The 24,472-nt window shown below is 40.8% G+C and overlaps 1 protein-coding gene across 14 annotated transcripts in view; it reads right to left on the bottom strand.

The window, feature by feature from the left end:
* ralgapa2 (Ral GTPase activating protein catalytic subunit alpha 2) overlaps positions 1 to 24,472 on the bottom strand; it is a 560,288-nt gene that overhangs the window by 296,262 nt on the left and 239,554 nt on the right. For all 14 annotated transcript variants that reach the window (XR_011886861.1, XR_011886862.1, XR_011886864.1 and 11 more), the window contains exons 22-24: positions 21,254 to 21,447; positions 12,570 to 12,668; positions 10,392 to 10,547 (exon numbers count right to left, since the gene is read on the bottom strand). Coding sequence is in view for 10 of the 14 variants with exons in the window: in XM_072265566.1 (XP_072121667.1) it covers positions 10,392 to 10,547; positions 12,570 to 12,668; positions 21,254 to 21,447 (449 nt within the window). In the remaining 4 variants the exon portion in view is untranslated. The remainder of the gene's footprint in view (positions 1 to 10,391; positions 10,548 to 12,569; positions 12,669 to 21,253; positions 21,448 to 24,472) is intronic.

Here is a 24,472-nt window from a genome sequence, read left to right as displayed (position 1 = left end):
CTGTAGTGTAATTCAATTTTTTTTTATATTTGTCATGTATTGCATTGTACTGCTGCTGCCGAGTTAACAAATTTCACAACATGTGCCGGCGATATTAAACCTGATCTTGATTCTGAATAAAATTCAATCTGTCATTCATATCTTCGGGATACAATTTGCATGCAACCAATTACTTACATAACAAAGCTTTTGCTTAAGCTATTTCACAATTTTTCATTCATAGTACTATCTGCCACTTGATAGTCATAAAAACTTGCTCTAATCATTCAAAACAGTTCACTTCAAGCCACACTACTGTTTAAAGGGCAGGTATTTCATGCAAATTTCCATTTCCTCACACCACAGACCCCTCTAGATGGATTTTCCACCTTGTAGAGGCAATGGACACTAATGCTAAAGATAGTGGTGGAAAGACAGCTGTAACTAAAAGGCATTGATCCAACCCTCCCTCAGAAAAGAGCAACAGGCAGCAACTAATGGTAGCAGCACAGAAATAATAGTCTCATCATTACAAGTAGCTTCATGAAAATAATCAAATAATGGAAGTCTAATCTGTGCAATATTTGATATCTCTCTCTGCAATGTGGCAATTGTAAAGTATAAAAACAGTTTCAAAAACTAATTTTATGACTTCAATGATCATGAAAGTCACACAAACTTTGTCTATTTGCCAAGTACCTGTACAAACCAGTCCATTCAGATTTAGATAAACAAATACCCCTTCATTCCTCATTGGAGCAGTAAGACAAATAAAATCATCTTAAATGGTGCTTTCCATCATATAATGACTTCAATACTTTGACTATATACTTTGATTGTCTCAGGAAAATGACTAAGGAAATTGTTTTGGAAGGGTACGTTTCCAAGAATTAACAATACCCATCCCTTCCCCACATGAAATATAATCTGCTGCAACACTCTGAGATTCTCACTAAAGTAGTGTTTGCAGTGAAGTGCAACAGAAATTCTTTGAAGTAGAAGTGAAAATAACAGGTTTTCAATTTTTAAAATGGAATAATGCTGATGATCTGAGAGTGAATCATCCCTTTATTCTACAAACAGGTTACTGCTTGACTGGTGAGACCTTCAGTGATCTGTGCTTTCTAAGTCTGTCCTCTTCAGGCCCCATTCAGAATGATTCTTGAACATTAATAGCCAGTGCCTTAGAAGAGTTTAATCAGTAAATAAACTGCCTCCTGGAAAATGTTGATAATTTTTTCACCAATTTAACAGAAAACTTAAGGGCTGAAAAGGCAGTCCACATCCATATCTCTGAAGTTCAAAGATCAGTCGAAGTAAATTTTTTTATCGAAGTAAGAATATGTCACCAAACAGTACCTTGAGTTTCACTTTCTTGCAGGCATTTACAGGAAAAATGTACAACAGAATTTATGAAAAGCTATACATAAAGACTGAAAACACTAATGTGCAGAAGGTGGCAAATTGTGCAATAAAAAAAGCCAAGAACATGTTGAATGGCTTGTCATATGAAAAACATCTGATGGCTCTGGGCCTGTATTCACTAGAATTCAGAAAAATGAGGGGTGACCTCATTGAAACCTATCAAATGGTGAAAAGACTTGATAGAGTGGATGTGGAGAGGATGTTTCCTATGGTGAGAGAATCTAAGACCACAGGACACAGCCTCAGAATAGAGGAGGCATCCTTCAAGGACAGCGATGAGGAGGAATTTCTTTAGCGAGAGAGTGGTGAATCTGCAGAATTCTTTGCTGCAGGCAGCTGTGGAGGCCAAGTCTTTGAGTATGTTGAAGGCAGAGGTCAATAGATTCTTGTTTGGTCAGGGCATGACGGCATATACGGGGAGAAAGCAGGAGATTGGGGCTGAGAGGAAAAACAAATAAGCCATGGTTAAATGGTGGAGCAGACTCAGTGGCCTAAATCTGCTCCTATATCTTATGGCGTTGAGTTGTAGAATCCTTGAAAGTGACAGTAGTTTGTGGAATCAGTTCAGAGTTGAGGAGTGTGAAGTTATCCACACTGGTTCAGGAGTCTGAAGGCTGGAAGGTAATTATTGATGGCAGCAGCAAGAAAAGGGTGGTGGGTGTCCTTGATGATGGATGCTGCCTTCTTGTAGCAGTGCTCCCTGTAAAAGTGCTCAATGGTGAGGAGGGCTTTGCCAGTGATGGACTGTGCTGTAACATCATTCCCTGTAGTCTTTCCCATTCCTGGGTGATGGTGGTTCCATTAGAAACTAGAAAAATAACGGGTTAATTTTGTTCAATTATTTATGCGGAAGTTCACCAGGACACCTTGAAACAGGTCATATATTGCCAGAGCTAGAAGGCCTGAGTTTGCCTGGCTAGGTCTTTATTCCTTAGAATGTGGGAGAATGAGAGACAACTTATATTATAGAAATATTTAAAATCATGAGAGGCACAAAGATGGAAGATAACAGTCTTCCCCCCAGGGTAGGGGAGTCCAAAGTTAGGGGGAATAGGTTTGAGAAAAGAAAGATTTACAACGGACCTGAGGGGCAAATTTTCCATGCAAGGAGTGGTGAAATGAGCTGCCAGACGACGTGGTAGAGGCAGTATCAATAGTATCATTTAAGAAGCACTTGAATAGGTAGCTGGAAGGTTGATACCTAGAGAGATATGTGCTGGACACAGGGAATTGGGATTAGCTGGGTGGCACTGTAGCTGGCACAGACTCCATGGACTGAGATGTCTGTATCCATGCTGTATTGTTCTTCTGGTTGAGTAAGCAGTCCGGGTTACCAAAGTGTCCCATTATTTTACTCCTCATCCTGCCAGAGCATTTGTCAATGCCTTCATAATTTCAGGTAATCCAGACCCTTGGATGACATGGAACAGTTACTGCAGGATGTGATAGACACTGTAGAACTGACAGAAAGTAGTATTTTGCCCTCGACAAAACAGAGGTTAGTGTTGCGGTTCCGCACTATATTACTGTCAGGATATCTTCATGCCTCTGAGCTTTTTCTTTACTCACATTTTGGTGTGCAGGTTCTGCATCATTAATTATCCTATAGAAGGTGAGCTGCTACCTTCGGTAATTGAGGTTTCTCTGATGAAGGTTGGATAGGAAATTCAATAATTTAGGTCTGATAACAGTGAAAGATTGAGTTCAAGTTTCTAAATTATGACTGTGCGTTACTTGGAGGGCATGCAGGCAATGACATTTCATATTCCTTCCACCATTTCCTTTATGATGATACAGATTGTAGGTTTGGGAAATGTAGTTGAAGCAGGCCTAGTAGATCTTGGAAAATTATTTGAGATATCAGGAAATGGAGTTACTCACCACAAGATACTTGGCAACAATACGTATGGAGTTGGTCCAATGGATTTTCTGGTCAATGGTGACTGCCAGGGTATTGATAAATGGGATTTGGCTTTGACAATGCAATTGAATATGAAGAGTATGTGGTGAAATCTTCTCCTGATGGAGATGACCTTTTCCTGGAACTTCACTGGCATGATTCCAGCTTGTCACTTATTAGCTCATGTTTGCTGTATCTTGAATTAATGCATCAGAAGAATTTCTAAGTATTCCTTACCTTACTGATGAATACATCAGTGATGGTATATGTTGCAAGTATTGTGTATGGGCAGCTAGTCTCAGTAATTATGACTATAAATGGCTCCAGACTCACACTAATTACCTTATGAAATGGGAAGGAATCCATTGACTTGCACCGCAATCTTCAACATTGAAACAATTATAAGACGAGATGGATCACCTATCATTGGCCAAATAACTGATTTCTGGTAAGGCAGTTATCCTTATCAATTTCTGTGTTGAATAAATGCACAGCCTATTTGAGTAGAGAATTCCAAAGATTCAGTACCCTCTGGGTAAAGAATATTCTTCTCATCACAAACACAAGAGATTCTGCAGATACTGGAAATCCAGAATAACACATACAAAATGCTGGAAGAACTCAGCAGGTCAGGCAGCATCTATGGAAAAGAATAAACAGTTGACACTTTGGGCCAAAGGGTCTTGGCCAGAAATGTTTATTCCTTTCCTTAGAAGCTACCTGACCTGCTGAGTTCCTCCAGCATTTTGTACGTGTTCTTTTCATCACAGTCCTGAATTGATGACCCTTTATTTTGAGATTATGACTTGGTCCTAGATTCCCACGGCCAGAGGTATCCTCATCACTGCCGCTATGTTGTCAAGCCCTGTAAGAATTTTGATTATTTTAATCTAAATTCCTCACAGGACAATCCCCTACACCATGTTACCAATCTGGTGAAACTTTGCTGCCCTCTCTGCATTGCAAGTACAGTACAGCCTTTCTTCAGTGGGGAGACCAGAGCTGGACACAGTGTTCCAGTTGGGATTTCACCAACGTCCCATGTAATTTCACTAAGATGCCTTTACTCTTGGAATCAAGGACAATATACTAATGTCTTCCTAACTGGTATCTCTACCTGCTTATTTATTTTCAGCGACTTCTTGTACAGGCTCGTCAGGTCCCAGCAAATTCCCAATATTTTTCAATCCTTAACCATTTAAAAATTATTCTGTTCTCCATTTTTTCCACCAAGTTGGACGACCACTTTCCCTGCACATTATATTCCATCTTCCATGTACACTTATTCACCTTGGCGAATTTAATTCACTGACAAGCAGATATGAACACTTAAAGGAGATATAGACAGGATGAGTGAATGAGCTAGAAATACTCATCAGATCAATCAGCATCTGGGGAAAGAAGCAGAGCCTATATTAAAAGTGGATACTGAGGTGATTACTGTTTACCTGTGCTACGTACTTTACATACATTTTCAATTATGTTTCATTAATTTACTTGTGGTAATATTTTGTTTTATGTGCTGTGCATGACATATACATTGTGGGTGAACCACGTTTCAGAGGAATGTTCTTTTGTTTGGTCGTACATACGTACAGTCAGATGACAATGAACTTGAAACTTGGTATTTTTTCATTAGGATTGGCCAGTTCAGACTGTACTCCTCAATCCAGCTCTACCACATCATTAAGTTTGCTGATGACACAACAGTGGCTGGCCTCATCCAGAACAGTGATTAGTCAGCACACAGAGAGGCAGTGGAGAACACAGCAACTTGATTCTCAGTGTGATCCAGACTAAAGAGATGATTGTGAACTTCAGGAAGGTGCTGGCTGACCAGTTCCTACCATACGCAGGCAAAGACGGAGTCATGATGGTGTTAAATTCCGACTCCTTCGCGTTTGTCTACAAAAACAGATTAATTTTTACTTTTGATGCCTCTCCTTTTCCCTTACAAGGTGGATAGGGTTCAGCTGAAGACCCTGACCTGGAGTTACACTCAGGTCTTCGTGGTGGTGGGACCTGCTCCTGGGGGCTCACAGCCGGCCACTTTTCAAAATCCCAAAGACGTGGTCTAGAAGACGAGCACACCTTTGGGGTTTGAAGGTTTTCCGGCCCTTGAAGGCTGATTTTAAGCTGGTGCCGCAGACTGAAATGTCGCGGCAAAGAAAGGAACCTCGGATCGATTGTTGGATGCTGTGTACTCAGCGAGTTCTCTCTCTCTCCTTCCCTCTCTAAAAAAGATAGTTGGAAAAAAAGTTGTGTGACAGACTTTTAACACCATAAATCAGTGAGTTGTTTTGCTATGTCTCCCATCTCGCTGCGATAGTGGACACCTCTTTTTCCCTTTATTAGGGAGAGAGAGAGCATAAGGCATGTTGAATTGTAAGATGAATGATTAGTTTTTGGTGTACTGTAGATAATGGTCTTTATTGGGGGCCTTGCTATTGCTTGCTTGGTAGATGGAGGGTGCAATGCATTTTGGAAGAAGTGAGTGGGGGTGGGGGAAGGACGTTGCTTTGTTGCTGCTGTGCATGGGAGTGGGGTGTAGGGAGGGCTTTGGTATTCTAACACTTTAACTGTCACTCATTTTTGGGGGCACTCTTCTGTTTTCATAGATATCTCCAAAGAAAAGGAATTTCAGGATGCATATTGTATACATTTCTCTGATATTAACTGGAACTATTGAATATCAGCAGCTCCTCCTTGGAGGGCCAAGACCACCACCAAATTTCCTGAAGGGCACACCATGGATGATTTCAACTGGTTCCTCAACGCCATCACTTTAGTCAAGAAAGCACAACAGCACCTCTACTTCCTGAGGAGATTTAGGCAAGCGAGATTGCCCACCCCCATTCTAACTTCTTCTGACCAGAGCACCATCAAGAGTGCCCTGACCAGCTGTATCACTGTCTGGTGTGGGAATTGCAGGGCATCTGACTTCAAGACCATGCCAATGGATTGTGAGGACTGTTGAGAGGATCATCAGGGTCTGTCTCCTCCACATCCAGGACATGCAGCAGAAGTGCTGCATTCACAGAGCTCTCAGCATGTCAAGGACCCCTACCATCTATCCCACAATCCCTTTGAGCTCCTACCGTCAGGCAGAAGGCACAGCAGTATAAGGACAACAACTGTTAGGCTGGGTGACAGCTCCTTCCCCCAGGTGGTGAGACTTCTGAACATCCTGCTCCAACCAGTACACATTATTTATGATAGTGCCAGTAGCAATAATATTATTGCATATTTAACTATATGTCATATACGCACTTTATGTCAATTTGTACGAATACGGGATACTTTTGTTTATTTGTTCATATTATTGTGTTAATATTACTTTATGTGCTGTATGTGAGGAACTTTGTTTCATTTAGCTGTATGCATGTGTATGGTTGAATGACAATAAATTTGAAATCGAACTTGACAGAGTGGAAAACCTGATTATCTTAAATTATTGGATTCTAATCACATTCACAAACATCTTGCACAGTACCTCTCTTGAAGGCTTTCTGAAAGTCCAAATGCACCAAAATCAGGCAGCATGGCAGCTTAGCTGTTAAAAATAACATTATTACAGCTCCAGAGACCTGGGTTCAATTCTACTCCTGTCCATAAAGAGTTTCTATGTTCTTCCCGTGACAGTGTGGATTTCATCCAAGTGCTCCGGTTTCCTCCCACATTCCAAAGACATACAGGTTAGAAGGTTAATTAGTGACGTGGGTGTAATTACTTTTGACAAAATTACAAGTCACCTTTGATAAATTTATGCTTACTGTATCCAATCCTATTATGATTTTCTATATTCCTTGTTTCCTTATTTTCAGCTCATTCAAGTCAATAGCCCCTTTAAATGTTCATATCTACATATATGGAATATTGTCAGGCTAAGGTGAAAAAGGGCGCATGGCAGATGGAATATAGTAAAGGTGAAAAGGCCTTAAAAATAGATTATAGTATCTTTATGATCACTAGTTTGTAGTTCATTTTTTTCTCTAATTTTCAAAAGTGGTCAGGTTATGATTGCAACATTGCAATGTATGGGAACGATTTGATAATATATGAAATTCAGAAAGATGGAAGATTTCCATTACCACCTCTTTAAAATCCTTAGGATGCTTATCTGGAGGTTCGTTAACTTTCAATCCCACTAATTACTCCATTTTCTTTCTTTTAAACCCAATTCTAATTCTTTCAGATCCTTATTCATTCTTGACTTTTGATCTTCAGAATCTCTCCACTGTTTAGAGTCTAACTGCATCTAATTTCCTATTAAGTGACGACTGTTAAAAGATACAAACTAAATGAATATTATTTTGCCAAATGTATTTCTGTTTTAATCATTATTTGTGAGCCAATGGCAGATATCACCTGTTAATTTGCTATACACTGTAGCAGAGAAAGGTCAGTTAACCCAGTCACATTAGGTGACATCTATTCAGGAACATTTTCTCACCAATTGAGACAAACTTAAGGCAGAATCAAGAACATTGATTTACTAACTATTATAAAGTGACACTGCTCATGGCTTCCAATGCGAGGACCAGATGGTGATGGAAGCAAGTTAGTTAGGATCATAAAACATTTCTGATTGCGTTCGAGGCCGAAGCTGGTCCCACTACCATTCACCTACTGGCACAATCGGTCAACAGATGATGCAATAGCCACTGCTCTACATACCATCCTTACACATCTGGAGAAGAAGGATGTTCATGTGAGAATGCTGTTCTTGACCTACAGTTCAGCATTCAACACTATTGTTCCATCCAGGCTCTACAGGAAGCTCAGAGACCTCGGCTTTGACCCTCCCTTGTGCAGATGGATCTTGGACTTCCTGTCAGATCACTGGCAGGTGGTAAGAGTGGGCTCCCTTGCCTCCATCCCTCTGACTCTCAACACAGAAGCCCCTCAGGTCTGTGTACTAAGCCCCATCCTTTACTCCCTGTATACCCATGACTGTATTGCCACCCACAGCTCTAATATGCTAATTAAATTTGCTGATGACACTACATTGATTGGCCTAATCTCAAACAATAACGAGGTGCCTACAGGGAAGAAGTCATCTCTCTGACACAGTGGTGTCAAGAAAAGAACCTCTCCCTTAATGTCGGAAAAACAAAGGAGCTGGTTGTAGATTACAGGAGGAATGGACACAGGTTAACCCCTATTGACATCAATGAATTTGGGTTTGAGAGGGTAAACAGCTTTAAGTTCCTCAGCATCCACATCACCGAGGACCTCAAGTGGTCTGTACATACCAGCTGTGTGATGAAAAAGGCTCAATAGCACTTCTGCCACCTCAGACGGTTGAGGAAGTTTGGTATGGGCCCCCAAATCCTAAGAACTTTCTACAGGGGCACAATTGAGAACATCCTGACTGGTTGCATCACTGTCTGGTATGGGAACTGTACCTCCCTTAATCGCAGGATTCTACAGAGAGTGGTGCAGACAGCCCAGCGCATCAGTAGTTGTGAACTTCCCATGATTCGGGACATTTACAAAGAAAGGTGTATGAAAAGGGCCCGTGGGATCATTGGGGACCCAAGTCACCCCAATCACAATCTTTTCTAGCTGCTACCATCTGGGAAACGGTACTGCAGCATAAAAGCCAGGACCAACAGTCTCTGGGACAGCTTCTTCCACCAGGCCATCAGACTGATTAACTCACGCTGATTTGAGTGTATTTCTATGTTACGTTGACTGTTCTATTTATTATAAATTACTATGATTGCACATTGCACATTGAGACAGAGATGTAACGTAAAGATTTTTACTCCTCATGTATGTGAAGGATGTAAGAATAAAGTCAATTCATTCATTCATTCAGACACTGGTACATTATATAGCTGACTAAAAACAGTACTGTGCCTGGGTCCTTGTCACCTAGGTTGCTAGCTTATGTCTTTTACCTTTACTTAAATCAGTCAATACGACTAATTCTGACAAATGGTTCAGTTGCATCAAATAAAGGGAATTAATCAGAAATTCACTAAAACAGCTGATGATTCAATTCAGGCAGCTACTTCGCTCTGGAAATTTGCTTTGACAAACTGTTCAGGCATTGTATTGTGATTAAGACAACCTGTGCCATCAGGTAAGGTACAGTGTGGTATAGTAGCATAGTAGTTAGTGTAATACTTTACAGTACCAGCTCTAAGATCAGGGTCTGATTCCCACCACTGTCTGTAAGGAGGTTGTCTATTCTCTCCATGACTGTGTGGGTTTCCTTCGGGTGCTCTGGTTTCTTCCCACATTCCAAAGACGTTATGGTTAGGGTTAATGAGTTTTGGGCATGCCATGTTGGCACTGGAACCATGATAACATTGCGGGCTTGCCCAGCACAATCCTCACTGACTTGGTTTGACGCAAATCACACCTTTCACTGTGTTTCATGTCAGATAAAAGCTAATCTAAAAAAAACCTAATCTAATTTAATCTACATGACATATTACCTAAAACCAAGCTTTTCAAATATACCCTGTAAAGCAACCACAGAGACTTCAATGTAATTTACAGTAATTATGGATAAAGAAAGCCATGAAACCAGTCCTAGTTTACCCATCCAATGTGAATCCACAACTGTACATGTTTTGGTTCTGAGGAAAATACCAGTTGCTTTTAACCATATCTATTCTATTGGTTATACTTTCAGTGCTGGGAAACAAATTGGTGAACAATACTATAGTTCTTTGCACTTTAAGTCAATCCAACTTATACTTAGTTCTCAAGGTTTTGCCATTTTGATAATTGTAAATCACAACTCTGTAAAATTACAAACAAAATTTTATTTCATGTTATCATATCCATAACTAAGATCAAACCTTCAATGAAAATTTTAAATGGAACTGACATCCTTCAGATGTTCTAAAATGTAATGGGCATTTTATCTGAACAAGCAAGCAGACATTTTCCACTGAGGTTGGGTGAGACTAAATACAATGCAAAAGTGAGCAATTTGGCTCTTGGTAGGTTGTTTCCCTAAGTAGGTACTTTGCAAAAACTCATCTTTTCAATTAATTATAAAGACCAAGTCTAGAACATTTTATTTTGCCCTTAAATTAAAACTGAAGAAAAGAAATGGTTGAATTACCTGATCCTCAGACACAACACCTCTGTGTATCACATGATAAAAGTGCACTAGGAAATCAGAGTTTGGCAAGACGTCTTGGCGTTTAGTCATAATGTCACAGATTAGCTTGTATGCATGTAGTTTTCCTTCCTTATATTCACTGGGCAAGGTTGTTGCCTAAAGGATGTTACAGAAATGCATTAAGAATTATTCAGATGAATGCAGACAGGATATGTAATCAAAATCTATAAAGTAAAAGTAATGTACTTCATCAACCTCAGACTTATGTCCATTTAATTTTACATCTTTAAAATCTAGCAGAACTGATGAAAGATCATAGAACTGAAATATTAACCGCTTCACTCTCCAAGTACCACTTGAATAAATCTAAAAAAAGATATCCTGTTGTCTTCACTACTGATGTAGCTGCCAATAATACCTTCCATGAATAAAAGTTTTCTTTCTACTTTTCCTTGCGCCTTCAATACGAAGTGCTGAGAGTCACATTGTGTACAAAAGGATCATACACAAAATGCAGGAGGAACTCAGCAGGCCAGGCAGCATTGATGAAAAAGGCTACAGTTGATGTTTCAGGCCAAAGTCCTTCACCAGGACTGGAGAAAATAAGATGAGGAGTCAGAGAAAGAAGGCGGGGGAGGGGAGAAGAAGCACAAAGTGATAGGTGAGACTGAGAAGGGTGGGGAAAGGGGTGAAGTAAAGAGCTGGGAGGTTGATTGGTGACTGCTGGAGAAGTGGGGGGGGGATCTGATAGGAGAAGACAGAAGGTCATGGAAGAAAGAAAAGTAGGAGATAAGGTGAGAGAGGGAAATGGGAATAGGGAATGGGGAATGGTGAGGGAGAGGGCAGTGAGAGGGTTATTACTGGAAGTTTGAGAAATCAATGCTCATGCCATTAGGTTGGAGGCTACCCAGATGGAGTATAAGGTGTTGCTCCTCCAACCTGAGCGTGGCTTCATCGTGACCTCATAGTAGAGGAGGCCATGGGCTAAGATAGGTGGCCACTTTGAAATCCACCTTCAAAGAAATGGACTTCCCTTCCTCCACCTTGATGCTACCCTCAACTGCCTCTCTTTGATTTTGCATGTCTGCCCTCGCCACATCCTCCCGCCACCTCTCCAGGCATAGGGTTCCTCCTGTCTTTACCTACCACCCCACCACCCTTCATGTTCTGCATTCAGCACATAATTCTCTGTAACTTCCACCATCTCCAACAGGATCCCATCACCAAGCACATACCCTTCTCCCCAACAACTTTCTGCAGGGATCGCTTTCTACACGACTCCCTTGTCCATTCAACCCTTCCCACTGATCTCTCTCCTGGCACTCATCCTTACAAGCCTAACAAGTGCTACACCTGCCCCTACACCTCCTCCCTCACTACCATTCAGGGTCCCAAACAATCCTTCCAAGTGAGGCAACACTTCACATGTGAGTCCTTTGGGGTCATCTACTCTTTCTGGCACTCCTGGTGTGGCCTCCTGTATATCAGTAGGTCACTTTGCCGAGCACCTACGCTCCCTCCCCCAGAAAAAAGTGGGATCTCCCAGTAGCCACCCATTTTAATTCCACGTCCCATTTCCATTCCGACAGGCCAGTCCATGGCCTTCTCTATTGTCATAATGAGGCCACACTCAGGTTGGAGGAGCAACATCATATATTCCGCCTCGGTAGCCTCCAACTTGATTGCATGAACATTGATTTCTTGAACTTCTGGTAATGCCCCCCACCCTCTCCTTCACTATTTCCTTGCTCTGCCCATCACCTCACTCTGGTGCTGCTTTCCTTTTACTGTCTTCCATGGCCTTCTGTCCTCTCCTATCAGATTCCACCTTCTCCAGCCCTCTATCTCTTTCATCAATCATCTTCCCAGCTCTTTACTTCACCCCTTCCCCCTTCCCAGTTTCACTTATCACCTTGTGATTCTTCTTCCCCTCCCCCCACTTTCTTACTGTGACTCCTCATCTTTTTTTCTGCTGCCTGGTCTGCTGAGTTCCTCCAGCATTTTGTCTGTGTTGCTTAGATTTCCAGCATATGCCAGATATTCTCTTCTCTTATATATAAAAGATTAACTTTGATAATTTTCAGCTAATAAAGATTAATCTATTTTCAGCTATTTTCTTTTCTGTTTCATGTCTTCAAGATACAACTTTAAAAACAAAATTACAAGCTGTAAGTCTACCTTAAACAACCATGACATAAACATGCGAAGAGGTGGAATTAGAACTGGAGATTGTGGTGAAGCCTGATTATCCAAACTGATACCAAGGTTGTCTCTAATCTGGAAAAAAAAATTAAAAGACTTGTCTTTTAATCAGTCCTGTTTAAATGATCAAATAATCTAACAACAATATAATCAATCAGCCACCTCTGATTAGTAAAAACATAATATTTGTACAATACTGTTGGAACTTAATGATTCCTGTAAGAACTTCTATGAAAAATTATTTAACAATTAAAGTTTTCATTGTTTTCTGTTAATCTATTTTTTTTTTAATCACTGACACCAAAAAATGGAAACAAAGCTTTGGTCCTAAACAGACATCCCACCCTGCAAAAACTCATTTCAGGGAGGTAGCAACATCAATTTGCGGGAGACTTCCGGGAGAGGTGGGATGTCTGCAATAGAGTAGCTCCTTAGCAGCTGGCCAGCTAGTTTAAATAATGTTAGCTATGCTAATGAACGAATGACACCTGTTAAACTCACCTCAATACGTCTTTTACAGTCTTAACCCACCATGGGCAATAGAAAAGTCACTGTTGCAAACAGTGCAGCGAGCAACACTGTCATTTTTTGACCCCCATTAGGCAGGGGTACACTTTAGTGTAGTCTGGGGTGACATACGTTTTATCTTTTTTTGGAACACTCTGCCATGGCGTGCTCTCGCTCGTGCTCTCTCTCTCGTGGTCGTTCGCGCGCTCTCAAGCATTCTCGCTTGCTTTCTCAGTCGCTCGTGCGCTTTCACTTGCTTTCTCTCTCACTCGCTCTCTTGCTTGCACGCTCTGGCTTGCTTTCTCTCTCGCTCGCACACCCTTGCTTGCGTTCTCTCTCACTCGCACGCTCTCGCTTGCTTTCTCTCTCGCTCGCTTGCTTGCTCTCACTTTCTCTCTCTCGCACTCTCCCTCTCATGGTCGCTCTCGCGCTCTCTCTTGCTTTCTCTCGCACGCTCTCAAAAAAATTGATTTCCGTGATATTGTATATAATTTGTGGGCATCGGGGAGCCACTATTAATATGCGGGAAACTCCCGGAACTTCCAGGAGAGGTGGGATGTCTGCCTAAATAAGATAATTTTATGGTTTTTACACCAAAATAAATAAAACTGCATAAAGCTATTAAGTGCATTAGCCAAAATGTAAAATATTGCATATTTATAGTAGTATTCTGCCAAAATCTTGTATTACAACCAGGCATTTTGATCAATTTAACTGAGAATTTTTCTTTGTGAATCCCATGCTCCTTTTTTCACAAGAGCCAAAAAAACCCCAGAGAAAATCGTAAAGCATGAAAAATTAAATATTCAAAAACTAAAATGTCAGCAGTTGAAAAGTATTCATCCCACTTTGCTCCCCACTTCGTTGAATCACCTCTCACAGCTATTACAACAACTGGTTTATGCACCTCTGGTTTCCTCCTCCTGTCAACTCCTTGGTCTTCTTGGATAAGTCTCTATTAGTTTTGCACAATGTGATGGAGCAAGATTTGCCCATCCCTCCTTGCAAAATTGCTCAAGCTGTGCCACGTTAGTTGGGGAGCGGTGGTGAACAGCAATCTTGAGGTTTTGCCCGAAATGCTTGATCAGGTTAAAGTCAAGATTCTGAACTTGGAATGCTTAAAGTGGTGAGGACAACAACCCAAAGCTCACTGCCAGAGCAACCATTGAGTGGATTCAAATGAAGAAATTGATATGCTTGAGTTCCCCAGTCAGAGAAAATTTATTATCAAAGTACATATGCAACCCTGAGATTTGTTTTCTTGCAGGCATACTCAGTAAATCCAAGAACCCTAATAAAATCATGAAAAACCACACCCAACAGGACGGACAAACAGCCATTGTGCAAAAGACAACAAACTGCGCAAATACAAAAGACAAAAAATTATAATAAATAAATAAGCAATGAATACTGAGACCATGAGATGACGAGTCCTTAAAAGTGAGTCCATAGGTTGTGGAGAACATATCAGTGATGGGGCAAGTGAAGTTGAATTACATTATCCCGACTGGTTGAGAGATAATAACGATTCCTAAACCTTGTAGTGTGAGCCCTGAGGCTCCTGTATCTTCTTCCTGATGGCAGCAGTGAGAAGAGAGCATGACCTGGGTGGTGGAGAGTACCTGTGATGGACTGGGCTGTATCCACTAATATTTGTAGGATTTTCCATTCAAGGGCATAGGTGTTCCATACCAGGCTGTGATGCAATCAGTCAAAATAGTCTCCACCACATACGTATCTATAGAGGTTTGTCAAAGTTTTAGATGTCATGCCGAATCTTCGCAAACTTCTGAGGAAGTAGAGGCACTGCCATGTTTTCTTCATAATTGCGATTATGTCTTGGGTCCAGGACAGGTCCTCTGAACTGATAACACCGAGGAATTTAAAGTTGCTGAGCCTCTTCACCTCTGATGTGAACTGGTTCATGGACCTCTAGTTTCCTCCTCCTGTCAGCTCCTTGGTCTTGCTGACATTGAGTGATAGGTTTTTGCTGCAGCACTCCCCAGCCCAATTTTCAACCTTCCTCTTACATTCTGGTTCATCACCACCTTTGACTTGGCCAATGGCAGAGACGTTAGCAAACTTAAATATGAAATTTGAGCTGTGTTTAGCCACACAGTCATAAGTGTAAAATGAGTAGAGTAGGGGGCTAAGCCCACAACCTTATATTGCAGCTGTGCTGACGGAGATCCTGGAAGAAATGTTGCTGTCAATCCAAACTGACTAAGGTCTGCAGGTAAAGAAATAAAGGATCCAATTGCACAAGGAGGTATTGAGGCCAAGGTTTATGAGCTAATTGATTAGTTTTGAGGGGTTGATGGTATTGAATGCTGAGCTTTGGGTAATAAGGAGCATCCTGATGTATGCATTTTTGCTGTCCATATGCTCCAGGGTTGAGTGAAGAGCCAATAAGATGGCATCTGCTGTTGATCTTTTGCTCCAGTAGGCAAAATGGAACAGATCTAAGTTGCTTTTCAGGCAGAAGTTTCACCAACAAGCTCTCAAAACACTTCATCACCGAGGATGTAAGTGCTAGTGGACGATAGTCATTAAGGCAGGTCACCATGTTTTTCTTGGGCACCAGTATAATTGAAGCCTGTTTGAAGTAGGTGGGTACATTAAACAGCCAAAGCGAGAGGTTGAAGATCTCAGTGAACACTCCAGCCAGTTGATCAGCTCAGGTATTTAGTACCTGGCCAGGTAACCATCTGGGCCGGATGCTTTCCCTCCTGAAGGCTCCTTGCATGTCGGCCTCAGACTGAAATCATAGGATCATCGGAGGTGGTGGAAGTTTGTGACGGTTCCTCCATGTTTTGACAATCATAGAAGACATTGAGCTCACATGGAAACGAAGCCCTGCTGTTGCCTATGTTGCCTTATTTAATTTTATAAGAGGTGACAGTATTCAAGCCTTACCACAATAGTCAAGCATCCGTCACTGATTCAAGTTAAGCCTGGAATCGGCACTTTGCCTGCAAGAAGGCTTTCCAGAGATCATACCTGGACCTTTGTAACTTTCTTAGTCACCAGACTTGAATGCCTCTGATCTGGCTCTCAGCAGATTGCAGATCTCGTGGTTTATCCAGGGCTTCTGACTGGGGAAGACTCTGAATGCTTTTGTGGGAACACACTTTTCTACATCTGCTTTTATAAAGTCTGTTACGACCATGGTATATTCATTCAGATCCACCGATGAGTCCTTGAACATGGCTCAGACCACCGACTCTAAGCAATCCTGTACCCACTCATCTGCCTCTTGTGGCCACCAATTTGTTGCCCTAATCACTGGAACTTTGCTCTTTAGCCTATGCCTGTACGCAGGTAGTAGGGCAGCCAAGTGATCCAATTTACCAAAGAGCGGTCTGGGCATGGAATGGTAAGGATTCCTTATCATAGTAGGTCAGTGGTCTAGTAAGTGGACCTCTGGTGCTAAGGTTATATGTTGATGGTAATTGGGCAGGGTTTTTTTTTAAACAAGTCAGGTTGAAGTCTCCAACTATGATTTGAAATGCATTGGGATGGACTGTTTCTTGTTTGAAGATGGCATTGTGATGTATCTCATGCTTGATTATAGTCGACCGCTGGTGGTATGTAAACTGCAGTCAGGTTACGAAGGAGAAACTCTTAGGTAAATAGAATGGATGGCATTTGACCATTAGATGCTCAAGGTCGAGGGATTATGAGTTCAACAAAACTGTCACATTGGAGTATCACCAAGAGTTTATTGTGAAATACATATCTCCACCTTTAGACTTTTCTGAATCACCAGTTCAATCCATATGGAAAACTGAGACACCTTCTGGTTTGACCACTATATGTAGCATGCTGCAAAACAGCTAAGTCTCACTCAGATGTGGAATACACCAGTCCCTATTTCGCTCCGATACAGCAATCTTGCCCTAAGGTCTTCAGTTTTGTTCTCCAGCAACTGCACATTTGCTAACAAGATGCAGAGTACAGGAGGCCTCATCTCACTGTGTTTTAGCCTGGCTTGGAGATCCCTCCTCTGACAATGGCGATGAATCTTCATCTGCTTAAAGGTGCTGTACCTGTTGGACCACTGAGACCTTCAGACGATTATGAAACCTGTAGAGCATTAACTTGATTGAAAAGTACATTGCTTTGAGGAAAATTACATGCTACAGATTGCAGTGAGAGGTATAATTCTAAAGAGGTATATTTAAAAGTATATTTAGAAGCATTATCTGCAGCCCACGTTGCCATGGTTCACTGGCGCCATTGTGAGATAGAGGCTAGCAGATTTTTATCCAGGAGCTTTCTATATTTAGCACCATTCATCATCGCATCAATCCTGACCAGATTTCCAGTCCCTGCTGCTAAAAAAGCATCCCCACAGCATGATGCTACCACCACTATACTTTACAGTAGGGATGGTATTACCTGGCCAATGTGCAGTATCAGTACAGCTTAGTGTTGAGGCTAGAAAGTTCCACTTTAGTTTCATCCAACCACAAGACCTGCTTCCACATCTTTACAGTAGCCTCTAAGTGATGCTTTGCAAAGTCTTTATGAGCAAGGATATGCTTTTTTTAAGCCAGAGCTTCTTCCTTGCCATTCTTCCATGAGTACCGTTTTTGTGCAAGGCCTTAGAGATTGTGCAACCACAAACCTCATCTCCAGAGTGACCGTTAGCATCCCAGTAGCCTCTCTTACAAGTGCCTTTCTTCTCCGGCAGCTAAGCTTAGAGGGGCAGTTTTTCATGATGTACTGCACTGAGCTCTGAGGTATGTTCAGTGCCTTTAGATGGTCTTATACTTTTCCCTAGAATTGTGCATCTCTACCTTCATTTTCCTGACTTGTCTTGAATGTTCTTTTGTCTTCATTTTGATTTGGTCAGTTGAAAATTTACTATATTTTACAGATAGAGGGGGTATTCATTGAAAACAGGTGATCCTCCAATTTTCTACATCAACAAAGTGGATGATTTAATAAGGCATTATACAGTATTGCACCTGAGGGAAGTTAGTATAATTACTTTTTCAGCCCCACAATTTTGGTTTTTAACTTTTAGGAATAGGTGACACATTTTGGATTTTTTTTTGATTTGACATGATGCACAGTGGTTTGTAGATTAACTTAGATAATCCTACTTCAATATATTTTTAAATGAGACAGTAAACCTGAAAATAGTTGTGGGGGCTGAATACTTTATCAAGGCTGTATAGCAGTGACTTTTCTAATTGATTTTGGTAGTGTTTTTTTTGAGGGAGACATTTGCCATAGTGTTATAGTATGATCAGAAAACTAGAGACCGAACATAAATAAACATGGACATGAAACACTGCTGCTCTCTCCACACAAACTGTCTGATTTTCTCAGTATTTTCAACATCTCCTGTGCTATTGAACTTTAGTAAATAAATCCATTTACTCCCAGCAACATTTAGCTAAAAGACATAAAGGCCCAAAAGATGTGCAAATTGGTCACTTTTCATGCCCAATGAAGCAGTGGAGGTTACCTTAGTAAATATGTTTAAGACAAGGTTGGATAGATATTTGCATAGTAGGGGAATTGAGGGTTATGGGGAACAGGGAGGTAGGTCATCATCATAGCTTGTCACACCAGACAGCCAGCCACTCTAGTGTTGTTTGATTGACGTTGAGCAGGTCTGTGTCAGCTAAATCAGGTAAGAGTGGGCAGTTGCGCAGAATGTGTTCAATGTTCTGCACCCTATCGCCACACTCACAGGATTCGCTGGTCTTTAAACCCCACTTCACCATATTGTCTCCCGTCCTACAAACTCCCGCTCTCGCTCTGTTGAGAGTGCACCACTTGTCTATCAAGCAGTGCCCTGTCTGGCAACATTTCTGTGGGGTCTTGCACTGTATTGTTTGGTGGGGTTCTGGCTTCTGTTTGTTGCCAGAGGTCAATCCTGTATGCTTGGGGGGGATGTTCCATGCGGTAGTTCCTCCACTGTAGCAAAGTTTTTCCTCGATTTTAGGCGGTTGGAAACTGGCACATGATGGTGTAGTGGGTGCCGTGGATCCGAGTTCTTTTTACCTTTTTCAATTTTTGTTGTGGTGTATCTTCTGATCTCTGGGGGAGCAATGCCTGCAAGTCTGTAAATGACGTTAGTGGGTATGGGGCACAGTGTGCCCGTGATTATTCAGCAGGCTTTGTGAAGCAACGGGTCTATTTACTTCGCATGGGCTGATCTGCCCCACACAGGTGCACAGTAGTCTGCAGGGGGATAAAAGGATAAAAGGGAGGTAGGTGGAGATGAGTCCATGGTCAGATCAGCCATGATCTTATTGAATGGTGTAGCAGTCTTGAAGGCCCAGACGGCCTACTCCTGCTGCTATTTCTTAATGTCCTTATGTTCTTTTTAAAAAGAGCATCACATTATGGAATAATGTGATAAAATTGTTTAAAATCATGGAAGAATCAGGCAGGAAAAGAGCATGGCAATTCTCATGGTTGAAAGATAAATCTTTAAACTGCACAAAATGAAAGAAGTTTTATGCACAGAGAAACTTTTGAATAAGGATATGGGCGAACAGTAATTCATTTTAGATGGTAATGATTAAGGCAGAAAGTTTGTTAACATTCATAACTGTATAGATAGTGACAGAAAAATGACTGAAGGGTATAGGACAAGGTGAGGAAATAAGATTATAACAATTTGCTTGTGTGGTGAGTAAATACAAAAATGCAAAAGGCTCCTTCTGCATGGTGATTTCTGTGTTTCTATGCACTTAATTACATGACACACCTATCAGATGTAATATTTTCCAGTTTCTGCTATAACTAAGGCAGAGCAGAGTGCATCTTTACCTCACATTTCAATATAGTTTTCTTTCAGATTTCTTTCTTTTCATTTGACTAAACAAAGCAGTGTAAAAAAAAAAGAAGAAAATTGCAGAGGTAATTTAACTGCAACCTCCAGGATACATTTAAAAAAACATGCAGTCAGGATACCCATGTATTCTCCATCTTCAAGTCTCCAAGTTTGCTTCAAGGAAGTCTTTATTCCTTGAAGCAAACCATTATAAATGGTCTCAGGAACATAATTGACAGGCTCTGCAGAGTTCCCTCAGGACACTTGTGTCAAATATGTGAAAGCTGAATTTTACATGAAACAGAATTGTGTTGTGGCCTGTGTTTTGTTGCTGAAGTGACAGTAAAAACACCAGAATTCTTAAACATTGCACATGAAACAACCAGCAACTTCAGTAGAGTTTTAAGTACAAAATCCTCAGTTGTTGTTAGTGAAGATATTTCTGAATTCCAGGTGCACTTCAAAGAACCAGATGTTAGACTTTTGCTGCATAAAATGCAAGCTACTTTTTAAACTGTGCTTAAACTATTTTGCAACTCTATAAGGGTCACAAAATACAAATTTTGCCTGTGTGGCTTTTTTAACTCCTTCATAAATATTTCAAAATATAGCACCTTAAAATAACCTAAAACGTCTATATAAATATCAGTTTCTATTTTAATCTAATGCTTCAATGATTATTATGCATTCCATAAAATATTTAAGATGTAACTTAAAAATTGTTTTCCAATATAGTGAATACAAGAATTCCTTCTCATAAGTTGCTCTGCCAGCTTGATGACATTATGGTTGTGACATACTGTCTATCCACAAGGATGGAGCATTTCAATGAGCCAAGTGGAAAGAGGGAAATTAATGTTTAGGGAAAAATTTGACAATAGTATAGATAGTAGAGCTGTAGCTTTACTGCTCCACAGAATAAGATGAGGTGGAGTTTTCACATTGTTCCAGCAAACTCATGGATCTCTTCCAAGTCAACACAAAACAATACAACAATGGAACTGTCCTTTCAGCCCATGATGTCTGTGCCGAACATGATACCAATTATTCTAATCCCATTTGGTTGCACGTAATCTATATCACTCCATCCCTTTCTCATTCACACCCCTGCCTAAAAGGATTTTTTGAAATTTCTTCCCATTTAGAAGATAAGTCTATTCTTTTTTTCCTTCTACCAAAGTCCATGGCCATACACTTCCTGACACTTACCCTGGGGAAAAGATTCTGAATATCTATTCCAATTTTCATAATATGCTACATAGCAGATCCCAGAAACCACAATTATAAATATATACATGCAAATATGTACTTTGTACTTAAAAAAAAGTTTAAAAAATTATATTCCATGAGGTACCTTAGCTAGTTTATGCCAGAGTTCATTTAAGTATTCAAAAACCATGGCATGAATTTTAGGGTTGCTTATGCAATTGACATCCCCCAAAATGCCCAGGATTCTTCTCCACAGCACAGCAGCTGCATCAGCATGCCAACCAGCGAGGTTTCCTCCAGCGATGATACTGCATTCATCTGCAAGGTATTCACCACTCTCTGTTGATTGAAACATTGATAGATTAGAATATAGATCATGGAAGCTCATATTTTGGAGATCTTGCATAATTGCACTAATTCTTAGTTGTTTCAGAGTTCAATAGCAACACACAAGGCTAAAGGAATTCATAGGAATCAAAGACAAGTAATATCTTCGGTTCATGTTGAATCACAGAAGTGAAATGTCTCTCTCTTTTAAATACATTGCAAGGCCAAATCTTCAAAAAAAAACTTAGGGGATAGGATATGATTTACACAGACATGAATGTGAAAATTCTTTTACACAACCTTCCTCCCTCCTAACCATATTCAAAAAGAGTGGTTCAATGAAATAGAATATTTTTAAAAAGCTCAGAGAAATTATGACTGATAGAAGCAGTACGTTTTACAATTCCAATTACAACAATTGCAAACTTCATTACCCGTGGACTAACCATGCCAACATAGAGAAATATACAAATTGGTACAAAATACTGCAGATACTGAGAATCCAGAAAAATACAGAATGCTGGAAGCACTCAGCAGATCAGGCATCATTTGGGAGAGAAACAATTGATATTTTTGCTCAAGAACCTTTTAACAAGACTAGGAAAGTTTGCAAATATATTGAAGTTGCAGAGTGGCAAAGAGTTGAAATGAGCAGAGAGAATGGGTGTGATGTGATCCTGGTCGAAGGTATAAAGTTAACAATTAGTTTGACATGCGCAGGTTGGAAGCAGAAAAATGGATAAAGTTGTCTGAAATTAATAATTTCAGTAATAAGTTCCAAATGTACCAGACAAAAGAGGTGGGTACTGTGCCTCCAGTTTATGTTGGTCAACATTAGAGTAATGAAGGAGCCCAAAGACATCGAGTCAAAGAGAAGTGGGGCATAGATTTGAAGTGACACAAAGCTGGAAGCTCAGAGCTGCCCTTGTTGCCTCAACAGGGGTGCTCCCTCCTCCCTCATCTTTTTAAAACATTTCCATCTTCTCACATTTCCAATTGTATGAAGGGCCCCTGACTTGAAATACCAACTATTTATTTTCCCATTATACATAGTTAATACTTGCTTGGTGACATATTACTACTCATTTCTACAATGAAAAATATATCACAAAAATTGGTATATCAGATACTGCATCACAACTGTTCAACAAAGATGTGAGAAGTCAAGGAACCTCATAGCCTTCCTGATGACTTATCTATGGGAAGTACATCCAGGTGCAGCTCCTGATGGATCCAATAAGACCATAAGACATAAGAGCAGAATTAGGCTATTCCACCCATCAAGTCTGCTCCTATATTCCATCATGGCTGATTTATTATCCCTCTCAACCACATTCTTCTGCTTTCTCGCTGTAACCATTGACACCCTGCCTAATCAAGAACCTATCAACCTCCATTTTAAACAAACCCAATGATTTGGCCTCCACAGCTGCCTGTGGCAATGAATTCCACAGATTCACTACCTTCTGGCTAAAAGAAATTCCTCCTCATCTCTGTTCTAAATTGACATCCCTCTATTCTAAAGCTGTGTCCTCTAGTCCTAGACTCACCCAATATAGGAAGCACCCTCTCTAAGTCCATTCTATCTAAGCCTTTCAATATTCAATAGATTTCAATGCGATGTCCCCTCCATTCTTCTACCCCCAGTGAGTACAGGCCCAGAGCTATCAAACACTCCTCATACATTAACCCATCATTCCTGGAATTATTCCTGTGAACCTCCTCTGGACCCTCTCTAATATTACCACATCTTTTCTTACGTAAGGGGAATGCATGGGTTCCCTCTGGGTATTCCAGTTTTCTGCCATAGTCCAAAGACATTCTGGGAAGGTTAATTGATCACTGTAAATTGTCACTTGATTGGATTAGGATTAATCGGGTTTGTTGGAGATTACTGGGGTGGCGTGGCTCAAAGGGCCTACTCCATGCTGCATCGCTGAAGTAAAGTAAAATAAAACTGTGCTCAATACTCCAACTGCCATCTAACCAATGGCTTATTATGCCCCAGCAACATATCCTTGCTTTTGTATGCTAGTCCTCTCAAAATGAATGCTTACATTGTATTCACCTTCCATACAACTGACTCAAACTGCAAATTAACCTTCAGGGTATCCTGCACGAGGACTCTCAAGTCCCTTGGCACCTTTGATTTTTGAATTTTCTCCCTGTTTAGAAAAATAGTCTACACTTTTATTTTTCTATAAAACTGCATGATTATACATTTCCCTACAAAATATTCTATCTGCCACTTCTTTGCCCATTCTCCCAAACTGTCTGCAGACCTTCCGCAGACTCCCTGCTTCCTCAAAACTACCTGCCTCTCTACTTATTGCATGTAAACTTGGCCACAAAGCCATCAATTCCATCATCCAAATCATTCACGTATAATGTGAAAAGAAGCAGTCCTAGCACTGACCCCTTGCAGAACACCACAAAACACCAGCAGTCAACCAGAAAATGCCCCTTTTATTCCAACTCTTTGCCTCCTGCCAGTCTTCTATCATGCCAGTACCTTTCCTGTCATCTCATGGGCTCTTATCTTGTTAAGCAGCCTCATGTGCAGCACTTTGTCAAAGATCTGAAAAATCCAAATGAGCAACATCGGCTGACTATCCTTTGTCTATCTAGAGCAACACATACAAAATGAGAGAATTTCATTTGACTTTCTTTGTAAGCTGTGGCTGCGTCATCCTCCCTTTAGAATACTTTTTCATCTTTGGGATGTTTCTATCCTGTGTCTTCCAAATTGCTCCCAGAAACTCCAGCCACTGCTATTCTGCTGTCATCCTTGCAATCATCTTTGTCCCTTTCCAATCATCTTTGGCCAGCTCCTCCTTCATGCCTCTGTAATTCTCTTTACTCTACTGTAATACTGATACACCTGACTTTAGCTTCTCTCTCAAATGGCAGGGTGATTTCTTTCATATTATGATCGCTGCCTCCTAAGGGTTATTTTATCTTAAACTTCCTCATCAAATCTGGTTCATTACACGACACCCAGTCCAGAATTGCCTTTCCCCTGGTGGGCTCAACCCCA

The sequence above is a fragment of the Mobula birostris genome, chromosome 8, assembly GCF_030028105.1.
Source record: "Mobula birostris isolate sMobBir1 chromosome 8, sMobBir1.hap1, whole genome shotgun sequence".
Classification (NCBI taxonomy): Eukaryota; Metazoa; Chordata; class Chondrichthyes; order Myliobatiformes; family Myliobatidae; genus Mobula; species Mobula birostris.
The sequence above is the reverse complement of the archived record's forward strand: the minus strand, read 5'-3'. Positions and strand labels throughout refer to the sequence as shown.